The sequence below is a fragment of the Hirundo rustica genome, chromosome 6 (genome assembly GCF_015227805.2).
Source record: "Hirundo rustica isolate bHirRus1 chromosome 6, bHirRus1.pri.v3, whole genome shotgun sequence".
Taxonomy (NCBI): domain Eukaryota; kingdom Metazoa; phylum Chordata; class Aves; order Passeriformes; family Hirundinidae; genus Hirundo; species Hirundo rustica.
In genome coordinates this window covers 24,908,160-24,926,723 of record NC_053455.1, presented here as the reverse complement: position 1 = coordinate 24,926,723, position 18,564 = coordinate 24,908,160, and the positions used below count along the sequence as shown (strand labels likewise).

Below are 18,564 nucleotides of genomic sequence, written 5' to 3'. Positions count from 1 at the left end.
GCGCGGCAGCGGAAGGGCCGCCGCCGCCGCCGCCGCGCTGTCCGTCATCTCCCCTGGCCACTGGGAGGGCGGCTGGGCCGTGGGGCCGCCCCAGGGGCGGGCTCGGGGGGGCGGTGGGCCCGGGCCCGGCCCAGCCCGGCCCTGCCCACGCTGCCCTGAGGTTGAAATGCAGAAGTCAAGGCTCTCTCGTCGGGATGTCGATTTCCTTGTAGTTCTTTTCTTCCTCGCGCTGCCGGTCCCTCCTCAGCGGAGATCGGACAGGCTCGGGGCCGGCGCGGCCAGGAGCGCAGGAGGCCGGCGGTCGGTTCCCGGGCATAGGGATCCGTTGGGATTCAGGGCCGGCCTCGAGGTGCCCCGCTCAGAGGAATGGGTAAGTGGCCGAGAGCCGCAGGAGGGTTCAAGCGCTGTCAAGAGAGGGGGAGCACCCGTGCGCAGTCATCTGCCGCCGCCGCGGCTCCCTTATTGACTTTGCTCGTGTTCCTACAAGTTGTAAGAACATGTCGAGGGTCAGGAGCAGGGGAGAGAGCGAGCTAATGACTAATCGGCTTGTTATTAGTGTTATTAGGCGAGTGCGAGGCAGGGTCGCAGCCGAGAGGATGGCTGGAGCCCGTGACACGTTGTATATTATTCCTGACACCGATCGTAGCAGTTAACATTTTAACGCGCTTGTTTTACAGCCCGGTGTAATCGTGCTGTTAAGCGAAAGGCGCTAACAGCAACAGGAACGGTCTTTAAAAAGTTAGTCCCGACTCAGAAGCACCGCGCTGCCCTCGTCTCTCCCAAGATGTAAAAGAATTTCCTCAACTACTTTTCCTTCCTCCCCCTCCCCCACGTCTTAGAAGATGTTTTTCTTTTCTTTTTGTTTTCTTCGCGTTCCTTTTTCCTGTGGCAATAAAGCCCACTTTTCTGTTGAGGCGATCTCGTTTTTCATCTCTGGAATGTGCTTATTTTTGGGACTACGCTTGATGCACAGTCCGGAGAGCTCCGACATTTGTTGCCACGGATTTTCTTTCTTTCTGGTGGTGTGTTTTTTTTGGTTTTTTTTTTTTTTTTTTTCCTTCTTTCCCAATCTCTCACTTCTCTTCCTCCTTCCCCTTTCCTTCCTTCAGTCTCCGGGGCCTCCCGCTATTATAAAGAAGCGAGCGTGGAGTGACGGGTTGGGGGGTGTCCCTGTCTGTGACATCTGTCCGTGATGAGGAGCAGCTCAGACGCCCCCTTCTGTGCCGTCCGCCGTGTCCGACGGCTGTGTTTGTGCATTTGCTTGCAGAACCTGCCTTCGGGGAAGTGAACCAGCTCGGGGGGGTGTTTGTCAACGGGAGACCCCTGCCCAATGCCATCAGGCTGCGGATTGTGGAACTGGCGCAACTGGGTATCAGGCCGTGTGACATCAGCCGGCAGCTCCGCGTTTCCCACGGCTGTGTCAGCAAAATCCTGGCTCGCTACAACGAGACCGGCTCCATCCTACCGGGGGCTATCGGCGGCAGCAAGCCTCGGGTCACCACTCCCACCGTGGTAAAACATATCCGGACCTACAAACAAAGGGATCCGGGCATCTTCGCCTGGGAGATCCGGGATCGCCTGCTGGCCGACGGCGTGTGTGACAAGTACAACGTGCCGTCGGTCAGCTCCATCAGCCGCATCCTCCGGAACAAAATCGGGAACCTGTCTCAGCAGAGTCACTACGAGTCTTACAAGCAGCACCAGCCGCCCCCACAGCCTGCTCTGCCCTACAACCACATCTACCCCTACCCCAGCCCTATCGCTGCTGCAGGAGCCAAGGTGTCCACCCCTCCCGGAGTGCCGGCGATCCCCAGCTCCATGGCCATGCCCAGGACGTGGCCGTCCTCTCACTCGGTGACGGACATCCTGGGGATCCGGTCCATAACAGACCAAGGTGAGAAGTGGGGGATGCCGGGGCCACAGAGGCAGTCAAACAGGGCCGGAGGGGTTCGTCTCCTACTCCTGGGTTCTTTCCTCTCTGAGGGTCGGAAGGCGGTTTCGTTGTTTGATTCGGGAAACCCCTCGCGTTTTCGCCAGCACGGGCAGGGCACTGAGCCTGCTGGAGGATGCGTGTCGGAACGTGGGCAGACGGAAGGGTCTGCAGGCGGACCAGCAAACAGGACACATTGGCCGTCACCTCCGCCTCTCTGACCCGGGAAGTGGCGGTCCTGGCCGGAGGGGACGGCCCGGGGAGCGGCGGCACAGGGGCGCGCTCGGCCCCGGTCCCCACCGAGGCTCTCTGCCGCACGCCGGTCACGGGCGCCGCCTTGGCGTTACTGAGAAGTACAATTTCTGTAGTTCTCGCAATCAGGCCAAATTTGCTTCGGCAGAAAGTTCAAATGTCATCTAATTGCTTTCATTCTGATGCTGTATTTTCCTCCGAAGCGGTGGTCTAGGAAAACCAAAGGCCCAAGATTTGCCTCTTTTATCCCTTTCACATTCTTTCTGTTCCTCCCCCTGGAAACTGCGTTGTGTCTCCCTGCCGCTCGCTAGCAAGGGACATTTTTCCATTTCGGTCTCTGCCAGTGAACTAACAGTGAAAGCGTTACTCAAAGTGGCTCTGAAAACAACAATCCAAAATAACCTTCGCCTACAGCGATATCTGTGTCCCATTCTTCTCTCAGTATTAGTGGAGCGGTGGGTGTTTCAGCAGCAACAATCCAGTTATAGCAGCATTTCAAATGCAAAACGATCCTTTAGGAATTGCAGAATAATTTTCTTCTTATTTCATCAGGTGATATTTTTTTCAAGCAACATATACACACACAAAAGTATATTTTATTTATATGCATACATGCAAAAATGTAAGTTTGTTCTTCTTTGCTCTTCACAATATAAACTTTATTCTAGACCTCAGTGGCACAAACAAATGTGTTTTTTTTCTGAATCGACTTTAACAAATACACGCCTGGCAATCTCTGAGGCAATCTAGAAGTAGTGTTGGCAATGAACATTAAAAAGAATGAGAACATTACAATCACACGGGAAATTTAGGGAGGTTGCTTTTGTTTGGTTTGGTTTTTGTTTTGTTGGGTTTTTTAGTGAGTTCCGCCTTTATTAACACCACATTGGCAGGCAGGCCTCTGACGGTGCTGCCGGGTGCCTCGGTCCCTGCCCCGTCTCCCTCAGCCCCCGCAGCGGCACACATCTTTTTTTGCAGTGTGAAATCTCCCCCCTCCCCTTCCCGTCAGAGGGTCGGGACTGTGGAGTGGCCGGTGCCGCAGATGGGGGCTGTTCGCCCTTGATTTATAGGATAAACTGACCTTGCTGACACGGAAAGGAAGCCCCTATTCATGGGAAAGTGTGAGATCAGCAGAAAAGGGCGCTCACCGAGGGAGCTCAATTTCTTAAGACAACTTCAGATTTGTGCCTTTCCCCAGCACTGCGAGGGGCCGGGCGAGGTGGTGTCGCAGCAAAGCCCCCTCCCACGGCGGCCCAGATGCGGCCGGACTCTGGGCAGGGCTCCCCCTACCCCTCCCCTGGCTCCCCGGTGCGGGAATTTGGCCGTTCGAGGAATTTCTCCGCCTGAAAAACATGCCGGTATGCCCATGGAGCGGCTGATAGGCGTGTAAATAATAAGACTGTTAACTTTTTTCCTCCCGGCTTTCTTATCGTCTCCCTTTTATTTTCATATGTATGTATGTATTTATTTATTTATTTACTTTTGTGCTTCGTTTTCTTTTTCTCCCGAAAAGTGTTTGGAGCTCAGTTCATCTGCAGGCCTGTCAGGTCTGTTTGTAACATGGGGTATCGCTTCCCCTCTGACTCAGAAATACACACACACAGCAGTTGCCGTAAATACCCCTTAGGACATCCTGGGGGACAAGTGCCGGGCTGCAGCTCCGTCCCGCCAGCGCGGGGACGTGGGGACGTGCGAGCCAGCCAGCTCTGGGCTCAGTTGCTGATCTCTGTCACAAATTTCACGGAGGGAGCCGACTCCCTTCTGCCCACGAATCACCCTCTCAAAGAGCTTCCAGGAACTTCAGCGAGGTGTGGCAGGCGAGGGACCGGCTTCCCCTTAGCTCTGCCCCACAGACTGCTTCCCACGGGGAGAGGGAGCAGTCTCCATCCCTAAGCAAAGCCATCTCCATCTCGCAATGCCAGCCTCTGTCTCTAACTCCCTCTCTCACCCTCCTTTGTTTTCCAGCAGTGAATGACACTTCGCCTTACCCCAGCCCCAAGGTGGAGGAATGGAGCAGCTTGGGCCGAAATAGCTTCCACCCGCCGGCCCAGCATGCCGTGAACGGGTTGGAGAAGAGCTCCCTTGAGCAGGAGACCAAGTATAGCCAGGTAAAGAGAGAGCGGGGGGCGGGCGGTGATGCTCAGGGCTCCTGATCTCGGCCTCGGGATACCGTCCTCGGTTTAGAGCCGGTGCCGGACTTCCCTCGGCTTTGGTTTGCAAAGACAAGCGGTAAAAAAGCCTGCCTCTCTCGGCTCCTCTCGGCGCTGCCCCCCCGGCCCGGCCGCCGCGACGCCCAGCACCCCCACCCCGCCTTGCTGCCGGTGAGCCGAGGGCTGGCGGGGTGGCGGCGATGGCATCCCGCATCCCACATCCCCGCCCAGCGGGCTGAGACCCGCCGCCACCGACCCCCGCCCCGGCAGGGCCAGCGGGCACGTCCCGCCGCCGCCTCTGCCCGTGCAGCCGCGTCTTACTCTGTCCGCAGCGCGCTCTCTAGTCAGGGGAATAATTTGAAAATGAGGTGTAATTGCTTCCTACATTAAGCATTTCTAAACGCTTAAGTAGACGGCGAATTTCCTACGTTTTAATTACAACACAATATAACTGTTACTTAATAAATCTCTGTCTAAATCTTTGTACTTGCTAATCAAGTCCCATGCCGGGAGAAAAGCTATAAAAGGCTCAACTGTTACTCGTTGGGAAAGCACAGGTTTTGAAAACATTTTTTCTGCGTGATGGAAACATTTCAAAATGCATCAGAGGTCTCTCAGACACACTGACTTCCCGGCCACGCATTTGTTGTGCTTAGAACCAAGCCGAAGAAAACCCACAATAGCTGTTTAGCATTTCCCCCATTCAAAGACAGAGGTTTTGGACATATTTTCTGAGTTCTGTGTCTGGTTTTAGATCCACGTAGAGGAGACTTTTGTAGCTCGTGTTTGCTGGTGAGAGTAGCTGAATCAGACTCTTTCACATTCAAGATGCGGAGCACAAACTGCGGGAACAGTTGCAAAGAGCGGGCAGGGCTAGAAATGCTGTAGATCCCGACAGTGAACAGCTACTCCATTACATATATTGCCTTTTAGACAATATACCACCCTCAATACTGTCGTATTTGTTTTGTTTTTCTATTATCCCATTATTATTACGTTCATTTCATATTACAAATAATGTGCGCTATAGGATAGCGATGATTGTATGGTTAAAGATAGAATTAGGCTTAGATTTAGCATTACTATTTCTTCTACAATTTTCTTTAAGGACTAAAATAAGCATTAAAAGTCTTGCTAAAAAATAATAGATACAGCTTGTCACTATTCTGTAAGGGCAGCTGTACTCTGGCTTCATCGTCTTAGGTTCCAGGCTGGGCCTTCTGCACACAATCCTGCTGAAATATTCACAAGATCTTGCTCATAGGCTATAAACCATGGCCTCTGATGGATCTCATTTACTTCAACAGTTGTGTTGAGAAACAGTGTTTTATAAATTGCGTTATTTTCAGCGCTGGTTTGGAAACTATTTTTTACCTTTTTTTTTTTTTTCTTTTTCCTTTTTTCTTTTTTACTTTCAATATTTATGATTTAATCTGCATAATATATCACTATTCTATTGTCAATACCAGTTTAACTTTAAAGTTTTGTTCAACCTAAAAGATCACTTGATAAATGTTATTTAAACATACGTGCTATTTAAAAATAGAGAAAATTGCTATTAATAAAATGGAGTTAATTTATCCAAATAAATTTTCCAGAGAGTTTCAAAGGGTGGAAAAGCCATATTCAGAACCCTGCTCTCTAAAAGAAGACACAGAGGAGGTTCTTCCTAGCTTCTTCCCTGTAATAATATAGGTAAAGAGAATTTGGCTTTGGAAAGTTCCAACATATAGACCAGTCTATTCATATAGTATCCAGAATTGTTATCCAGAAAATTAATTTAAATGTGCATTAATTGCTTTGTCTGTCACAAGTTCACTACCTTTCTAATTTTTGTAAAGATATTAGAATGCGTTTAAAAAATCATGCTAAATAAGGATAGGAAAATGTGATTATTTGCAGGTTTTGCCACATTCCTTTTGACAAAATATTTATTCCAGGCAGTGTGAAGTGAAGTTTATGAACCAAATTCCTGCTGCACATAGCACTGCCTTACCGTCTTTTTGCTGAAGTGCAGTGAGTCTGGAGCGACAGTCTGTGACAGTAAAGACAAAATTCTCTGACGTGGGATCCGTGGTCTCTTGCAATGTGTATGGTTTTGGGTGTAAAGAGATGAGCAGGGTACATGAGAGAATGTTGGTTCATTTGTGAATCTAGCAGAGTGCTATCTGGAATGGTGGGAAAATGGGGAAGTCTCAGACATACTTAATATGCCAGAAGGACTACGGTGAACTAGGCTCTGTCGTTGTACTTCGGGGCATACTCTATTTCCTTACCTCTTTTGGGCAAAGCTCGTTACAAAAGCTCTTAAGGGTCCTAAGGAGGCAGACGTCAGACTTCCCCCAGAGAAGTGATTGTTCTGTGATATTTCAGTGTTATGTATGTATCATCAAAATCAGAGGTGCCTCAAGAGGAGGCAATGAGGTGAGGATGTTTAACTCAGGCTTCCCAATTTCACAACAGGAGCAGAGGAAATGTGCTCTGAAGCACATTAACAATGGATTTTGTGTGAGTGATAGGTAATTCTGCATTTTCCAACAAATATAACCTATATATTTGAGCATCATCAGCATCCAAACTTCACCTGTCCGTAGCTTGCAAATAGCTCCATAACTCCTAGGCAAGTGAAAGACTTGTTCCCCAGCTTTAGTCATGGAAGATAATGTTTTGCTTCTCAAGAATTCCCCTGGAAAATCCCTCTGTGTGAGAAAGACCAGAAGAATTGAGAACAAAGAGCAAGATCTGGTGTACTTTTACAGTACATTTATTTGATCACTTCTTTTAAATGATACACATTTGTTGAAAGGCACAGATACTGTAGGCTCTTTGTAGGCAAAACTCTTACTGATATCCCAGACTTGTCAGGCAGCAACCAAGGCTGACCTCTCCAATTGATTCCAATGGCTACATTTCAGCCCTTGTCCCACACATCAATGGGAATTCACCCTCAAAAAAGGCAGGAAGACTTCACATTTTTGCCTTGACGATATGCAGTCACACTAGTTTAACATGAAACTGAACCTCTGGATGTAGAACATTCTTCATTTTATGTATTGTGGATTTCCTGGAGCTTTTGTTTGCAATATTGCTCACATTTGGTTTCAGAAGTTGAAAGCTCAGCCTGTGATTCTGTACAAAACATTCCACAGGAAACCAAAAGATACCTTGTCAAGTTTCTATTCAGGTTTAATTACCTGATGTCCCAGGTTGTCATTTATACATAAGCAATTGCATAATTTTCCTGGTGTATCACACTCACAGATTTGTCATATGGCTTTCAAAGAGGGTGACTGTGAATCAGAGAAACTGAAAAGGAAAATAGATTTTTCCGAGAGCTTAACAATTTTGTGTCATACACATTTCGTACAGAGCTCAGTTGTATTGCATTATTTGTGCAGGGAGGTACATTCAGTATTGTGTTCAGGTGCTTCTACAGATAATTATGCTATTGTTACAGAGGGTGAATATTCTGAGTGTTTTCTTTTGCATTGCACAGCTTATACTGACTACTGCATTAAGAAAAAAATAGCTGAAATGACTGCAATATGAACACATTTGTAACCTGCATTTGATATCAAAACACTTAATAAACATGTATTCAAAATGCAGATCTCAGACATCTGATGTTTGTGACTTGTTGGACTAACATCATGGATGTTCAAACTGAAAAATATTGTGGTCTGTATTTACACATGGATGAGAATGAAGAAGACCTGACATATGTCTGAATGATTTGCTGAGAGGCAAATAGCTTGGAAATAATTTATTTTCAGAATGACTTTCTGTGTGTGTTGCAGGAAGCAGATGTGCGTATTGCGAAAGGGAGCCGATACTCATTAATGGGAAAAATCTTGTAACTGGGGATGTCTAAGAGCAAGCTTGTTCCTGGAAATGGTACACTGTTTGGAGGCCTCATCCCAAACCCGCTGGAGCTGCAGAAAATATTCCTCCTAATTCAGAGGGGTTTGTGAACATAGTCTGAGTGAAGTCTTCCTCTGACACACTGGCCAAACCCCTAAGCAGCAACTACCTCAGGTCTCAGTTGAACTTCTGAACTGCTGGGATGTCACTCCCTGTCCTTTGGCTGCATTCTGACTGGGGGCCATGAGCTGTGTGTGCTGCAAGCACGTAAGGGGAAGGCTCCATTCTAAGGCAAGTGGTTACAAATGTAGGTGCAATCCTGGACAATTACTTGCACAGAAAATGTAGGAAATTAAACATTTAGTTCTTGATCTTTCATTTGTAGATGAACAAGGAACTGTATATTTGGTGGTCATGCATCTGTAACTGTATCTGCAGTGCTTAGAACCCACAACACAGGGTAACTTCTTTGGGGAGAACATTAAAATGTAGCCTTAAATATTATGGCCATTTACATGGTCCTCCTGCACACAATTTACCAAAAAAAAAAAAAAAAAAAAAAAAAAAAAAAATTAGCACATTACTTATTTAGCACCTTATAACTCGGGATCCAGGCAGTCAGATTCCTGCTATGAGTCTGTGCAAAATCCATCAATAACAAAGGTCGGGACCTACTGCTCCTCACTCATACCCAGGCAGGAGGGGGGTGAAGCTGTGAAGGAGAGGTGTTTATTTGCTTTCTTGCCTTTGTATCCAGCCGCATTGTTAGCAGAGTCTGGTGCAGGGGTTCAGACCGTGGCTTGGAGACTGTCTGGTTCTGTGTCACTCTCACTAGGATCTCCAGACCAGACCTGCTATCAGAATATTGCCACCAAGACGACTTGCTCAAGGTCTAGGCATCCTTGTCATTGCATGTTGTGGGTGAGGGGGATGAGCTGATCCCACTACATGCACCCGATTCCTTCCCAGGTGATCTGGATGGCACCCAATTCGAACCCCATTTGTGAGACCTGCCTCTTACTGGCCACCTGCTTCCACGGCCAAAACACAGTGCCCTGTCCACCAACCCACATGGCTTCAGGGCACTCCACCCGGATGAAACTAATAAAGAAAGTCAGAGAGGTGAGTGAATGGTACGATGACACTCAAACTGCACTCTAAGCACCTTCTGCTCAAAGGACCCCAACCCACCAGGAGGTCTGCCATGACAAACAGGATCAGGGACCGTAAGTTGGGAGTGATGGCAGATACCTATCACAGCCAGGGAGCACAGTGCCAGGAGCAGGGGTATTAGATGTGATTTGGCCTGTTCAGTCTTGGTTCTTGCAGTAGATTGGCAAGTTTATAAAGACAGTATAGTGTGTTTGAATTTGTCTGTTGTGGCACTTTATCGGCTTTTAGGAATTGCCTACACACCTAGTCATAGCAACCATAGGCATTCAACAATTGAAGGGTTGTGGGTTCACCCTCCTTAGTGTACCAGCTTCCCAGTAACTGCTTCTGCAGTGTCAGAGATTTGTTAGACATAGGAGACTGCTGTTTTTGTTGTCCCCGAAGAGAACAAGGTGGGGACTTTACCATTTTGACTGCATATTTGTCTAGCTTCTAGACATCAAGAATCCCTTTGAAGTGTCTGTGTCCGTAAGCCTCCTCCCTCAGTTTCATTTAAATAACAGCATATTGAAATTAAAATATATTGCTAAGTATATAATAATAATAAGACATTTTTTCATAGAGCCTTTCAATAATACATTATGGTGTTAACCAACAGCATAGAAAAGAACAAATGTTTGTTCCTTCCAGTGTATTTGCTTGTTTAGTGTCCATGTGTGCCCTGCCCAGTTCGAGATTTTGCCAGAATACCAAGGGGGAATTATTGTGCAAATCTGTTCTAAAACTATGGGAATCTGTTGTTAATTCCTGCTCAAAGGAGTTTGCTTATATGACATGATTTTTTTCCTGTGCTTTCCTATTGTCCTCATAAACCAAGTATATCTGTCTATGGAGGACTTAAGATGTGTTTTTGTTGTCAGAACCAGGCTTAGTGCTTACAGCAACCAAAATTTATTTTCGTCCCACTTCAACATAGTCTGGTTGTGAAGTTTGTTAGACTATAGCCCAAGATCCAGCATCTTCATTGGAAAGGCAGTGACTTTGATTTATATCATCCTTCTTAACCTGGTGTATGAAAGGGAAGCAACCATTCAATGAGAGCTATAATCAGCATTTGGAGACATTTAGGTGGACATATTAGCGTGTGTTTGGTGTGCCGTGGTAGATCTCACTTCACTGTGAAAGCCGCCTAAACCCATGGCACTTCTGAAGGAGCACTGGAAGCCCTCCCTCCCTGCTTTTCCCTCAGAATGTGCTTAGGTTTTACAACCACCTTTGTCTGCCTTTTATCCACCATGCCTCTTTCTCCTACGTCTCTTTTCCTTTGTTGTTTTTGCAGTAGATTACTCAGTGTCAGAGAATGAGTGGCGTTTTTTCCCTTTTTTTCTTCTCCCCACCCCCCTTTATTTTTTTTCCTTTTCTTTTGTTTCTCCTGTAGTTTGCTTTGGAAAAGACATAAAATGCCCCTGGCTCCTTCAGAAAAGGATTGGTGATGGTGTGTAAATTCAAGTTACTATTACTATTCCCAAAACTGGGATTTTATTTCCCTGAAGCGGCTGAGATTTAAAACTGGATAAGAAAATATGATTTAGAGTGATCTTGATGCATGTCCCAGCTATAGTTAAAACACTCAATTGATATTATCTGGTTTCTGTGTTATTCACTGCAGCTGGGGATGGCTATAAGTAAAGGAAGCAACTTTAAGTTAATAAAAAAGCATGTTAAACATGGAGAATGGGATCTGATCATTATGAAAGGACTGGACTTCATTTTAGAAGGAAGTAGCATGATTTTCTTATGCAGTAATTGTTGTGCATTGAATTTAATAATGGGAGAAATAGCTATAAAGAAAATGGCATCTTTTTAAGAGATAATGTATCGGATTGGGTAGCTAACTGTGTTTGAAATATTAGAGCACTCCAGCATGTGAATAGGTCCGTTTTAATTGTGGCTTCAACTTGAATACCAGCACTGCTTTGCACAGCTTACAGTGAAAGAGAAATAGTGTAGTTCTCCATTCTTGAAAGGTCTTTTTTCCTTTCCCAAATCTGTCTTCTGGAAATCAACTCAGTTCAGCTGAGCAACAGAGAAGCCGTAAGCCCCTTGCCCATGTGTTACTTTTAAAAGATTCTCGATTCCAATGTATTATCACTGTTCACTCTTCATTGAAAACAAAGGTAAATATATGATATGATATATGATTATATACTATACTATACTATACTATACTATACTATACTATACTTATTATATTATATTACCTTAATATCCTATGTACAAAACATTACCTCTTCTAAGATATTTTTTATGTCAAAATTATTTAATGTCAATGTCCTCTTTTTTCAGTGTTATTCTCTGCTGATTGCAATGAAATTAATAGAAAATCAAATCAGGAATATGTTCAATAAAATAAGTTAATTCATCCAAGAGTATGGATATTTAGTCTAATATGAAAATATTTTTGCAAGAATATTTTCCAGCACAATAAAAAACAAACTGTGATTTTCAGGATTAACTCTGGCTAGGTTATTCAGACATACCTTAGCATTTTTAATCTCATTTTTTTCTTTAAAGATTTTTAATAAAAAACATTATCATAAACTGGGGAAATTTACTCAGTGATTTACTCAGTGTTCGCTTTTGTAACCCTTCTTCTTTAGGTAATTGTGACTTACCTGTGTAGGCACATTAATTTTAGTGGAACACTGATCTTAGTGAACATTGTAGTATGATGTAATTTTTCCTGTTGATGTTGTAGCACTGAATTGCAGCTTCAGAATTTAGCTCTAATTTAGTAACTACAATTTCTAAAAAAAAAAAAAAAAAAAAAAAAAAAAAAAAAAAAAAAAAAAAAACCAACTTAAGTTTATCAATTTTAAAATCTAAAACCCCTTCATTTTTATTGCTTAGATCATTAAGTAATTCCTTTTCCCTAAATGATACTTCTATTACAGGCCCGCTGCTGCTGTTTTACTTGGAAAATTTGTTTACTCTTCCCTTGGGATCCCATATGTTGACTTGATTTATAAATCATATTTAACCTCCAATTATAAAGGGAGATTTAGCATGTTTGCTTCCTTGATGTTGGCAGTTTGTGTTTGATTGCTCCTCGTCTTGTTGTCATAATCGTTTTAACTGATTACGTGCATGTCACTGAAAATGAGATATCCTCTGGATTTTTATGCAAATTTGCTCTCCTGATTGAAGGACTAGATATTTTGTTCCCTGCTACGCTTTTTCTTGCTACGGAAAGAGGTAGTTCTGCAACAGCTTCTTCACGACTGTGATTTTAGGCCACTTGGAAAAGATTCATAATTTCCGGGAAACGTTTGAAGGTTTTCATTTTGAAAACCAGCAGCGAGAGGGTGTGCGTGTGCGCGGGGCTGCGGCAGCGCCCGCAGAGAAGGCTGCGGCCGGCACCGCGCCGCGCAGCCCTGCTCCCGGGACCGGGCTGAGGCGCCGCCGCCGCCCGCGTCCACGGGCGCTCGGGGACGGGCTGTGCTGCGGGACCAAGGCAATGCACGGAGCTTGCCGATCCCAGGACAGGAAGGATTCGTCCCCTCCAAGTCAGGGTCAGGACTGAGACATACAAACGGAAACGGCAACCTTATTCACCAGAGGTGTGTCCCTTAAGCCATGACACAGACTGAACTTCTGATGACTGCAGCAGGGGATTTTGGGCTGAGTCACGGTCCAAGCTCATTCGGGTTGCTGAATTACGTAACTCGAACTTGAAAGCTATGCTGTGTCTCCAGAAACTTTTTTTTTTTTTTAAATAGTAATTTAGAATACTTCTACAAATCAGGCATTCTTAGTCTATGCAATACATGAACTATTTAATTAAATATTGTAACAACGGTATTACAATGGCCAAGTAATTTAAATAATTGTAAATAATAACAACAACAATAATAAAAATAATTTACATTCTTTTAGACACTCACTTTAGAGTTAGACTATAAAACTGAGGTGGCATCCAACTGTGGCATCAAATCTGCTCTTGTTTGTATTCACATGAAACTGAAGTGAGATCCTTTACATTATTGCCATTAATAATAGCTAACACAAATACAGGTCTGTGATTTTGAATGTTACAATTGTGGGTAATTTTCTGAAATATTTAGAAGTAGCACGGGAAGAGAACATAAGTGATCTAATTTTGATACTGAGAGAACACATATCTAGCAAGCAAAAGTAGGAGAAGGAAAAGTAGTGAAGGGAATGAAACAAAATAATATCAATTCACTATAATATATAATTAGAATTTATACCATGAGGACTGAAAGTGAAATCTAGCTTGCATGTTTCTCTGGTTCTTCTGTGACTAAGGCAGAAAAAATCAAAATCAGGTAGTTTGTCTGACATGGATTGACTGGGAAGTCTTTCCCAGAAAACTTGTACCCTTGTGTCTTCTTATCGTGGAGTGGGGAGGAGGCTGAAGCTCTACAACACATTATACAAGCATAACCCTCAAAACAGATACCAAGGTGTGTGTGGTGGTTCTCTCTGGTTTGGGGAGGAATTGTTCTGTCTTTAAGGAGTCGAAGCAACTAATGGAAATGACTCATTCCAAAGACATCCTCACAGTAGCTTGGTTCTAGACTTGCTTTTCATCCACCCACTCCTTCTGTGTTGCAAATCACAAACAGACTGAAAATAATGACAAAAAAGTTGTCTCTAGTCAGTATTGTATCTAAAGTGACCAAAACTAAAGATTCCATCTGTTAAAACTACTCAACAAACTCCTTTACTGGTGGAAAGATGTGCAGTCTGTTTGTTTCAGCAGTACCATTTTGTGTGACCTAAAGCAAGGCTTTATGTCTGCCCTGGTTTTAATTTCTTACCTCAATATTCCTTTTACTGTCACTGGAAGGTATCAGCAGCAACTTGGCAGAAAGGCACCAGACCCAACTTGTGATCCTGACCCAATTACTCTTGTTTTGCTGGTATCTTTGCAAGAACATGTTTAAATTAATTTGTGAGTTGGTGGGAGGTCACGTGTTCCAGGTTTCAAGGGCAGCTCTAAAATTTGGAAATACTTATTCCATCAGTTGTCTCAAAACATTGATAGAAGCAGCAACTGAGAGAAAAAAGTTTCCCTCTGATCTTTGTAGAAGCCAGAAAGTAGGCACTTTAAAATGAGAACCCTCATCTCTTACACAGCAGAGGTTCTTGTTCAGCTACAACTACATGTTTGTTTGTTTGCTTTAAAAAATTAGATTTCCCTTGAAAAACGGTGGCTCAAATTAAGAAAAAAAATATTTATAAAACTTAAAAACCAGGTTCAAGAACCTCTGCACTTAAAACAAATTCTTAGGGTTTTAAAAATCCATAAACACCGTGGGGTTCTTGCACTCCTAATTATGAATGTTTACATTTTGGTGTTCATTTCCTCAGATTGAAATACTGCAGGATGAATTATTCATCCAGTATATACAGGGTCATGGAACTTAATCCCCTCCATTTATTTTAAGTGAATGTCATGTTTGTAAAAAGTGCCAGATTGACAGACAAGATTCAACCCTTCTGATAACCTACACTTTGTATCTAAGGCTGTTTGGAAGTAAAAGCTCTCGTGTCAAGACTATTAGGTCAAGTCTTTCACAGATGAAAGTCAGAGATGAAAATTTGTTTGTTTGTTTGTTTGTTTTTGAGTAGCATAGTTTTAAATCATATCGAATGAGATTTTCTCTATCCCGTCATCCTTTAATTCCGGTCAGAGGAAGTCTCCGACTGCTTTGTGGCTATGGCTACAACCTCCCCCGAGGCAGAATTGCACTCTGTGCTGGGCCAGTTCCTACCCATCCCAGTGCTGCCTCCTTGGCTGAGGGCATTTGTGGCATCCACGGAATCATGGTTTTGAGTGGTAAAGCTTTGTAGCAATGGAACGAAAAAAAGAATGATTCACCAATTCAGTGAGGCAGTGATGACAGACAGCATTGGTGGCCTCTGACAGGTTGCAGCTGGTGGTCCCTACACAACAGTCTCTATGTCCTGTCCTCAGTAGCTGGGGCAAGATCTCTCTGACATTCAGAACAGACTATAAAAACAACAGTGTTCACAGCTGTATTTTGAATAAGTGTGCGTGTGTGTATGTGTGTGTGTGTAAAAGGGTTGTTCTGGCTGCTGTTAAATCTGTATAGGTATTCTTTTAAACATTCTTTTAGCTTTTAAAAACTAGTCACTCTTTAGTCAATTTCCACCTGTTTTATCAACAACCCAAGTGGCACCTACAGTATCATACAATAGGAAACCTGGGCTTCTCCATGAATTATGGTTGGAAGACTTGGTGCTGTAAAGCCACAGAACATATGTATGATTGGATCAAATATTTATCAGCAAGCCTGTTGATAAAATATTTATCAACAATGTCTGCATTAATGTGAGATGCTCAGGAGCTCAGATTGCCTCAGATCCTGCAAAGTCATCTGCTTATGGTTGCTAAAGAACCCCTGGTGGTCTTGTCTGTTGGAGATACAGGAGGCTAGGACATGGGCTGGAACACTGGTGGACCAGCAAAGAGATGCCTTGTTGGCACATTGCCTGGCACAGATCAAACCTGTACCTACTAACACATCCTTCCCAAAGCACAGTTAGGGGCTCACAGAATATGAGCATTCATCATGAGGAATCCCACTTAAAATGGGACTTCCAGGCATGGCCTTGAGCCCACTGTGTGGTACCAGCCTCTTTGGGAGTGGGAAAGCCTGAGGAACAGGATGGATTCACAGAGTCCAAAAACCCTCTTTTGAGGTCTAGAAGTTGAAGGTTTGCACTGTCTCAATGGGTATGAGATTTTAGGGACTTGTCCCATATATTTTCTCCTTCCAGCACTCACCCATTCTGTACTCCTCAGTGCAGAGGAGTGGCTCCTGATAACCCAGAGTTACAACTTGGCTTCAATGGCTCTACTGCCCCTATGCAAAGCTTTTTGTTGGTACTCGTTACAAAAAACAGAGGTGTTCATTCTTGTTTCATGTTTGCACGTTGGAAAAAAAGCTTTTTAGGGCCACAGTTTTTATTTCCAGTAAATTCAATGAAATAATTTTCCATATGATTCAGGAATTGTATTGATTTGCAGTGCAATTGTTTGCAGGTTTGTATTAATTAGTATTGTTGCAAACACTGATATTTAAAGCCAAGACTAAAGTGTAATTCACAGTAGGGGGAACGTAATATGAGTTATTGGTCAGATCATATATTTGAATTTTCAAAAGAACAAGGCAAGTTTAGCTTCAATGAAGTATTTATGGATTTTGAATGACAATTATGTTGCTGCTGCAGCTATAGGTACTAATTAATATTCCTCTTGGAAGCTTGTGGCCAGGATCCCACTGCTGTCTCCTGCTGCTTTAGATTGCTGTACAGGTATATACTGATGGAGGCCAGCAGAATTACTGTCTTGTTTCCCAAATGACATTGAGAGGATAGTCTAGACCATGGAACTGTGAGCTGCATGGATAGGAAACTCATGACCCTGAAAATAGGCCGGTGCCCTTTGTGAAGGTAAATACTGGAAATCAGGCAGGTGCAATCCAGGCAGAAATTGAACAAGTGAAATGTTAACACCATGAGAAGTTTTAGCAGAAACAAAAGTCTGTTTAATTTCTTAACTTTGCACTGTTCAAGTTGGGTCCAGTTGTACCATGTGATGATGCTACAGGATTAGCTGAATCAACACTCTTCTTTCATATTCAGATAGGAAACATTTTTGAGAAAAAAAAGCCACTCCAAATCCTAAACCAAACACTACACAAATTGAAACTTAAGCAAGACAAATGGTCTTGGTTTGTACCTGTTGTGCTGAAGAAACATTTATGGGTGTGAAATAAACCACCAAACACTTTTTAGTTAAATAAGGAGTCATTAATTGTGAAATCATACCATAGCTGACTGAGGGACTCTCCCTCCTCTATTTAAATAGAAACCCTCCTCTCCAGCCTACAGAAAGACCTAGGAAAATAGCTTGCAGGAAAGGACTCAGCCCTGCAATTGTTTTGTGCACAGAAGCCCTATTGAAAGCAGGAGAAGCTGTGAGCAAAGAACATTCACAAGTTTTTTTATCCCCAGTATCTGGAAAACAGATTTTTAAAATACACCATCAATAATACTACTACTAGAGTTCTGACTCATGCTCTGAACAAACAACTACCGAAGAGTTTAAGATGTTCCACCTCCCCCAGCCACTGTTACCTCTTCACTCTGGGGAGTCTTGCTTTCAGATCTGTGCCCGCACCTGCCCATGGCAGCTCAGGCTGAGCCCACCCTCCTTTGGGGCCGGGAGAAGTGAGGCACAGGGACGGGTCTGTCTCTCCTGCCGCTGGGATGGCTGTGGTCACAGCTTAAACTGTCACAGCACCACCCAACAGGCCTTGCAACAGTGACCAACAACCCGTGCAAAATTTGGGAAAGGTAGGTAAATGTTGCAGCTCATCTACTCCAACCTGCGGAAATCATTGCTAAGTGCATCAAGGTGCTCAGTGAGAGAGAAGGGAGAGACTCATTACAAATCCCTCCAGTAGCTCTTAAATGTAACAATTAGATGCAACCACGGGCTTTTAGGAGTCCACAACCAACAGCTTGCAGGAAGGTAGGCAGGTGTACAGGGGGCTTAGCAGTTCCTGCCCTGTTCTTGGTGCATGTTCCCTAAACAGCTCTTGGTGGTCGCCGTCTGGGATGGGTGAAGCACTGATCACAGTGGGGTAACTGGTCTTAAAAGCAAAGCAGATGGGGCCACTGAGCCCCTGAAATTTAGGGGAATACTTATGGATTTCTCTCTTGGTGTCCCTGCTGGCCTTAGTTCTGGTACAAAGCCCCAGCAGCATCTGAGGGCATCTTATTTTATGCCAGATCCAACGTGTCTTACTCTCTCAGAAATGCTTTTCCCTTCCCTCTCCTTTCAGGCACCCAATGGCCTCCCAGCCGTCAGCAGTTTCGTGTCCGCACCGGCCATGCCACCCTACGCCACGCCAGCCCAAGTGTCACCTTACATGACGTACAGCGCCACTCCGTCCAGCTACATGGCGAGCCACGGCTGGCAGCACGCCGGGGGCACCCCGCTGTCCCCGCACAGCTGCGACATCCCCGCCTCGCTGGCGTTCAAGGGCATGCAGACAGCCAGGGAGGGCAGCCACTCTGTCACGGCCTCCGCTCTCTGATGCAGGAGCCGGTCCAGGAGCACCATGGGCTCGCTGGCTCCTCAGCCCCTGAGCCTAGCTCACGGACTGCTCTCCTCACGCTGGCGACACTTGGCATTTC

General features: G+C 44.6%; 1 protein-coding gene across 4 annotated transcripts; it reads left to right on the top strand.

The window, feature by feature from the left end:
* The first annotated feature begins 207 nt into the window (after nucleotides 1-207).
* On the top strand, nucleotides 208-18,464 carry PAX9 (paired box 9). Of its 4 annotated transcripts, none has more exons than XM_040067297.1 (4): nucleotides 208-370; nucleotides 1,268-1,894; nucleotides 4,151-4,290; nucleotides 18,210-18,464. In XM_040067297.1, exons 1-4 carry the CDS (start codon nucleotides 367-369, stop codon nucleotides 18,462-18,464), a joined length of 1,026 nt encoding a protein of 341 aa, XP_039923231.1. In that variant the 5' UTR covers nucleotides 208-366. The 4 variants fall into 4 exon arrangements, with proteins under 4 accessions (XP_039923231.1, XP_039923233.1, XP_039923232.1 ...); XM_040067299.2 differs by lacking the exon at nucleotides 18,210-18,464 and adding an exon at nucleotides 8,130-8,408 and having other exon boundaries at nucleotides 4,148-4,290; XM_040067298.1 differs by lacking the exon at nucleotides 18,210-18,464 and adding an exon at nucleotides 5,931-6,028 and having other exon boundaries at nucleotides 4,148-4,290.
* Nucleotides 18,465-18,564: the final 100 nt, after the last annotated feature.

Excerpts from the sequence above, each read along its gene's own strand:
- PAX9 (XM_040067297.1), top strand. Across the intron at positions 1,895-4,150 it reads CCGGTCCATAACAGACCAAG|TGAATGACACTTCGCCTTAC; the intron begins GTGAGAAGTGGG and ends GTTTTCCAGCAG. Across the intron at positions 4,291-18,209 it reads AGGAGACCAAGTATAGCCAG|GCACCCAATGGCCTCCCAGC; the intron begins GTAAAGAGAGAG and ends CTCTCCTTTCAG.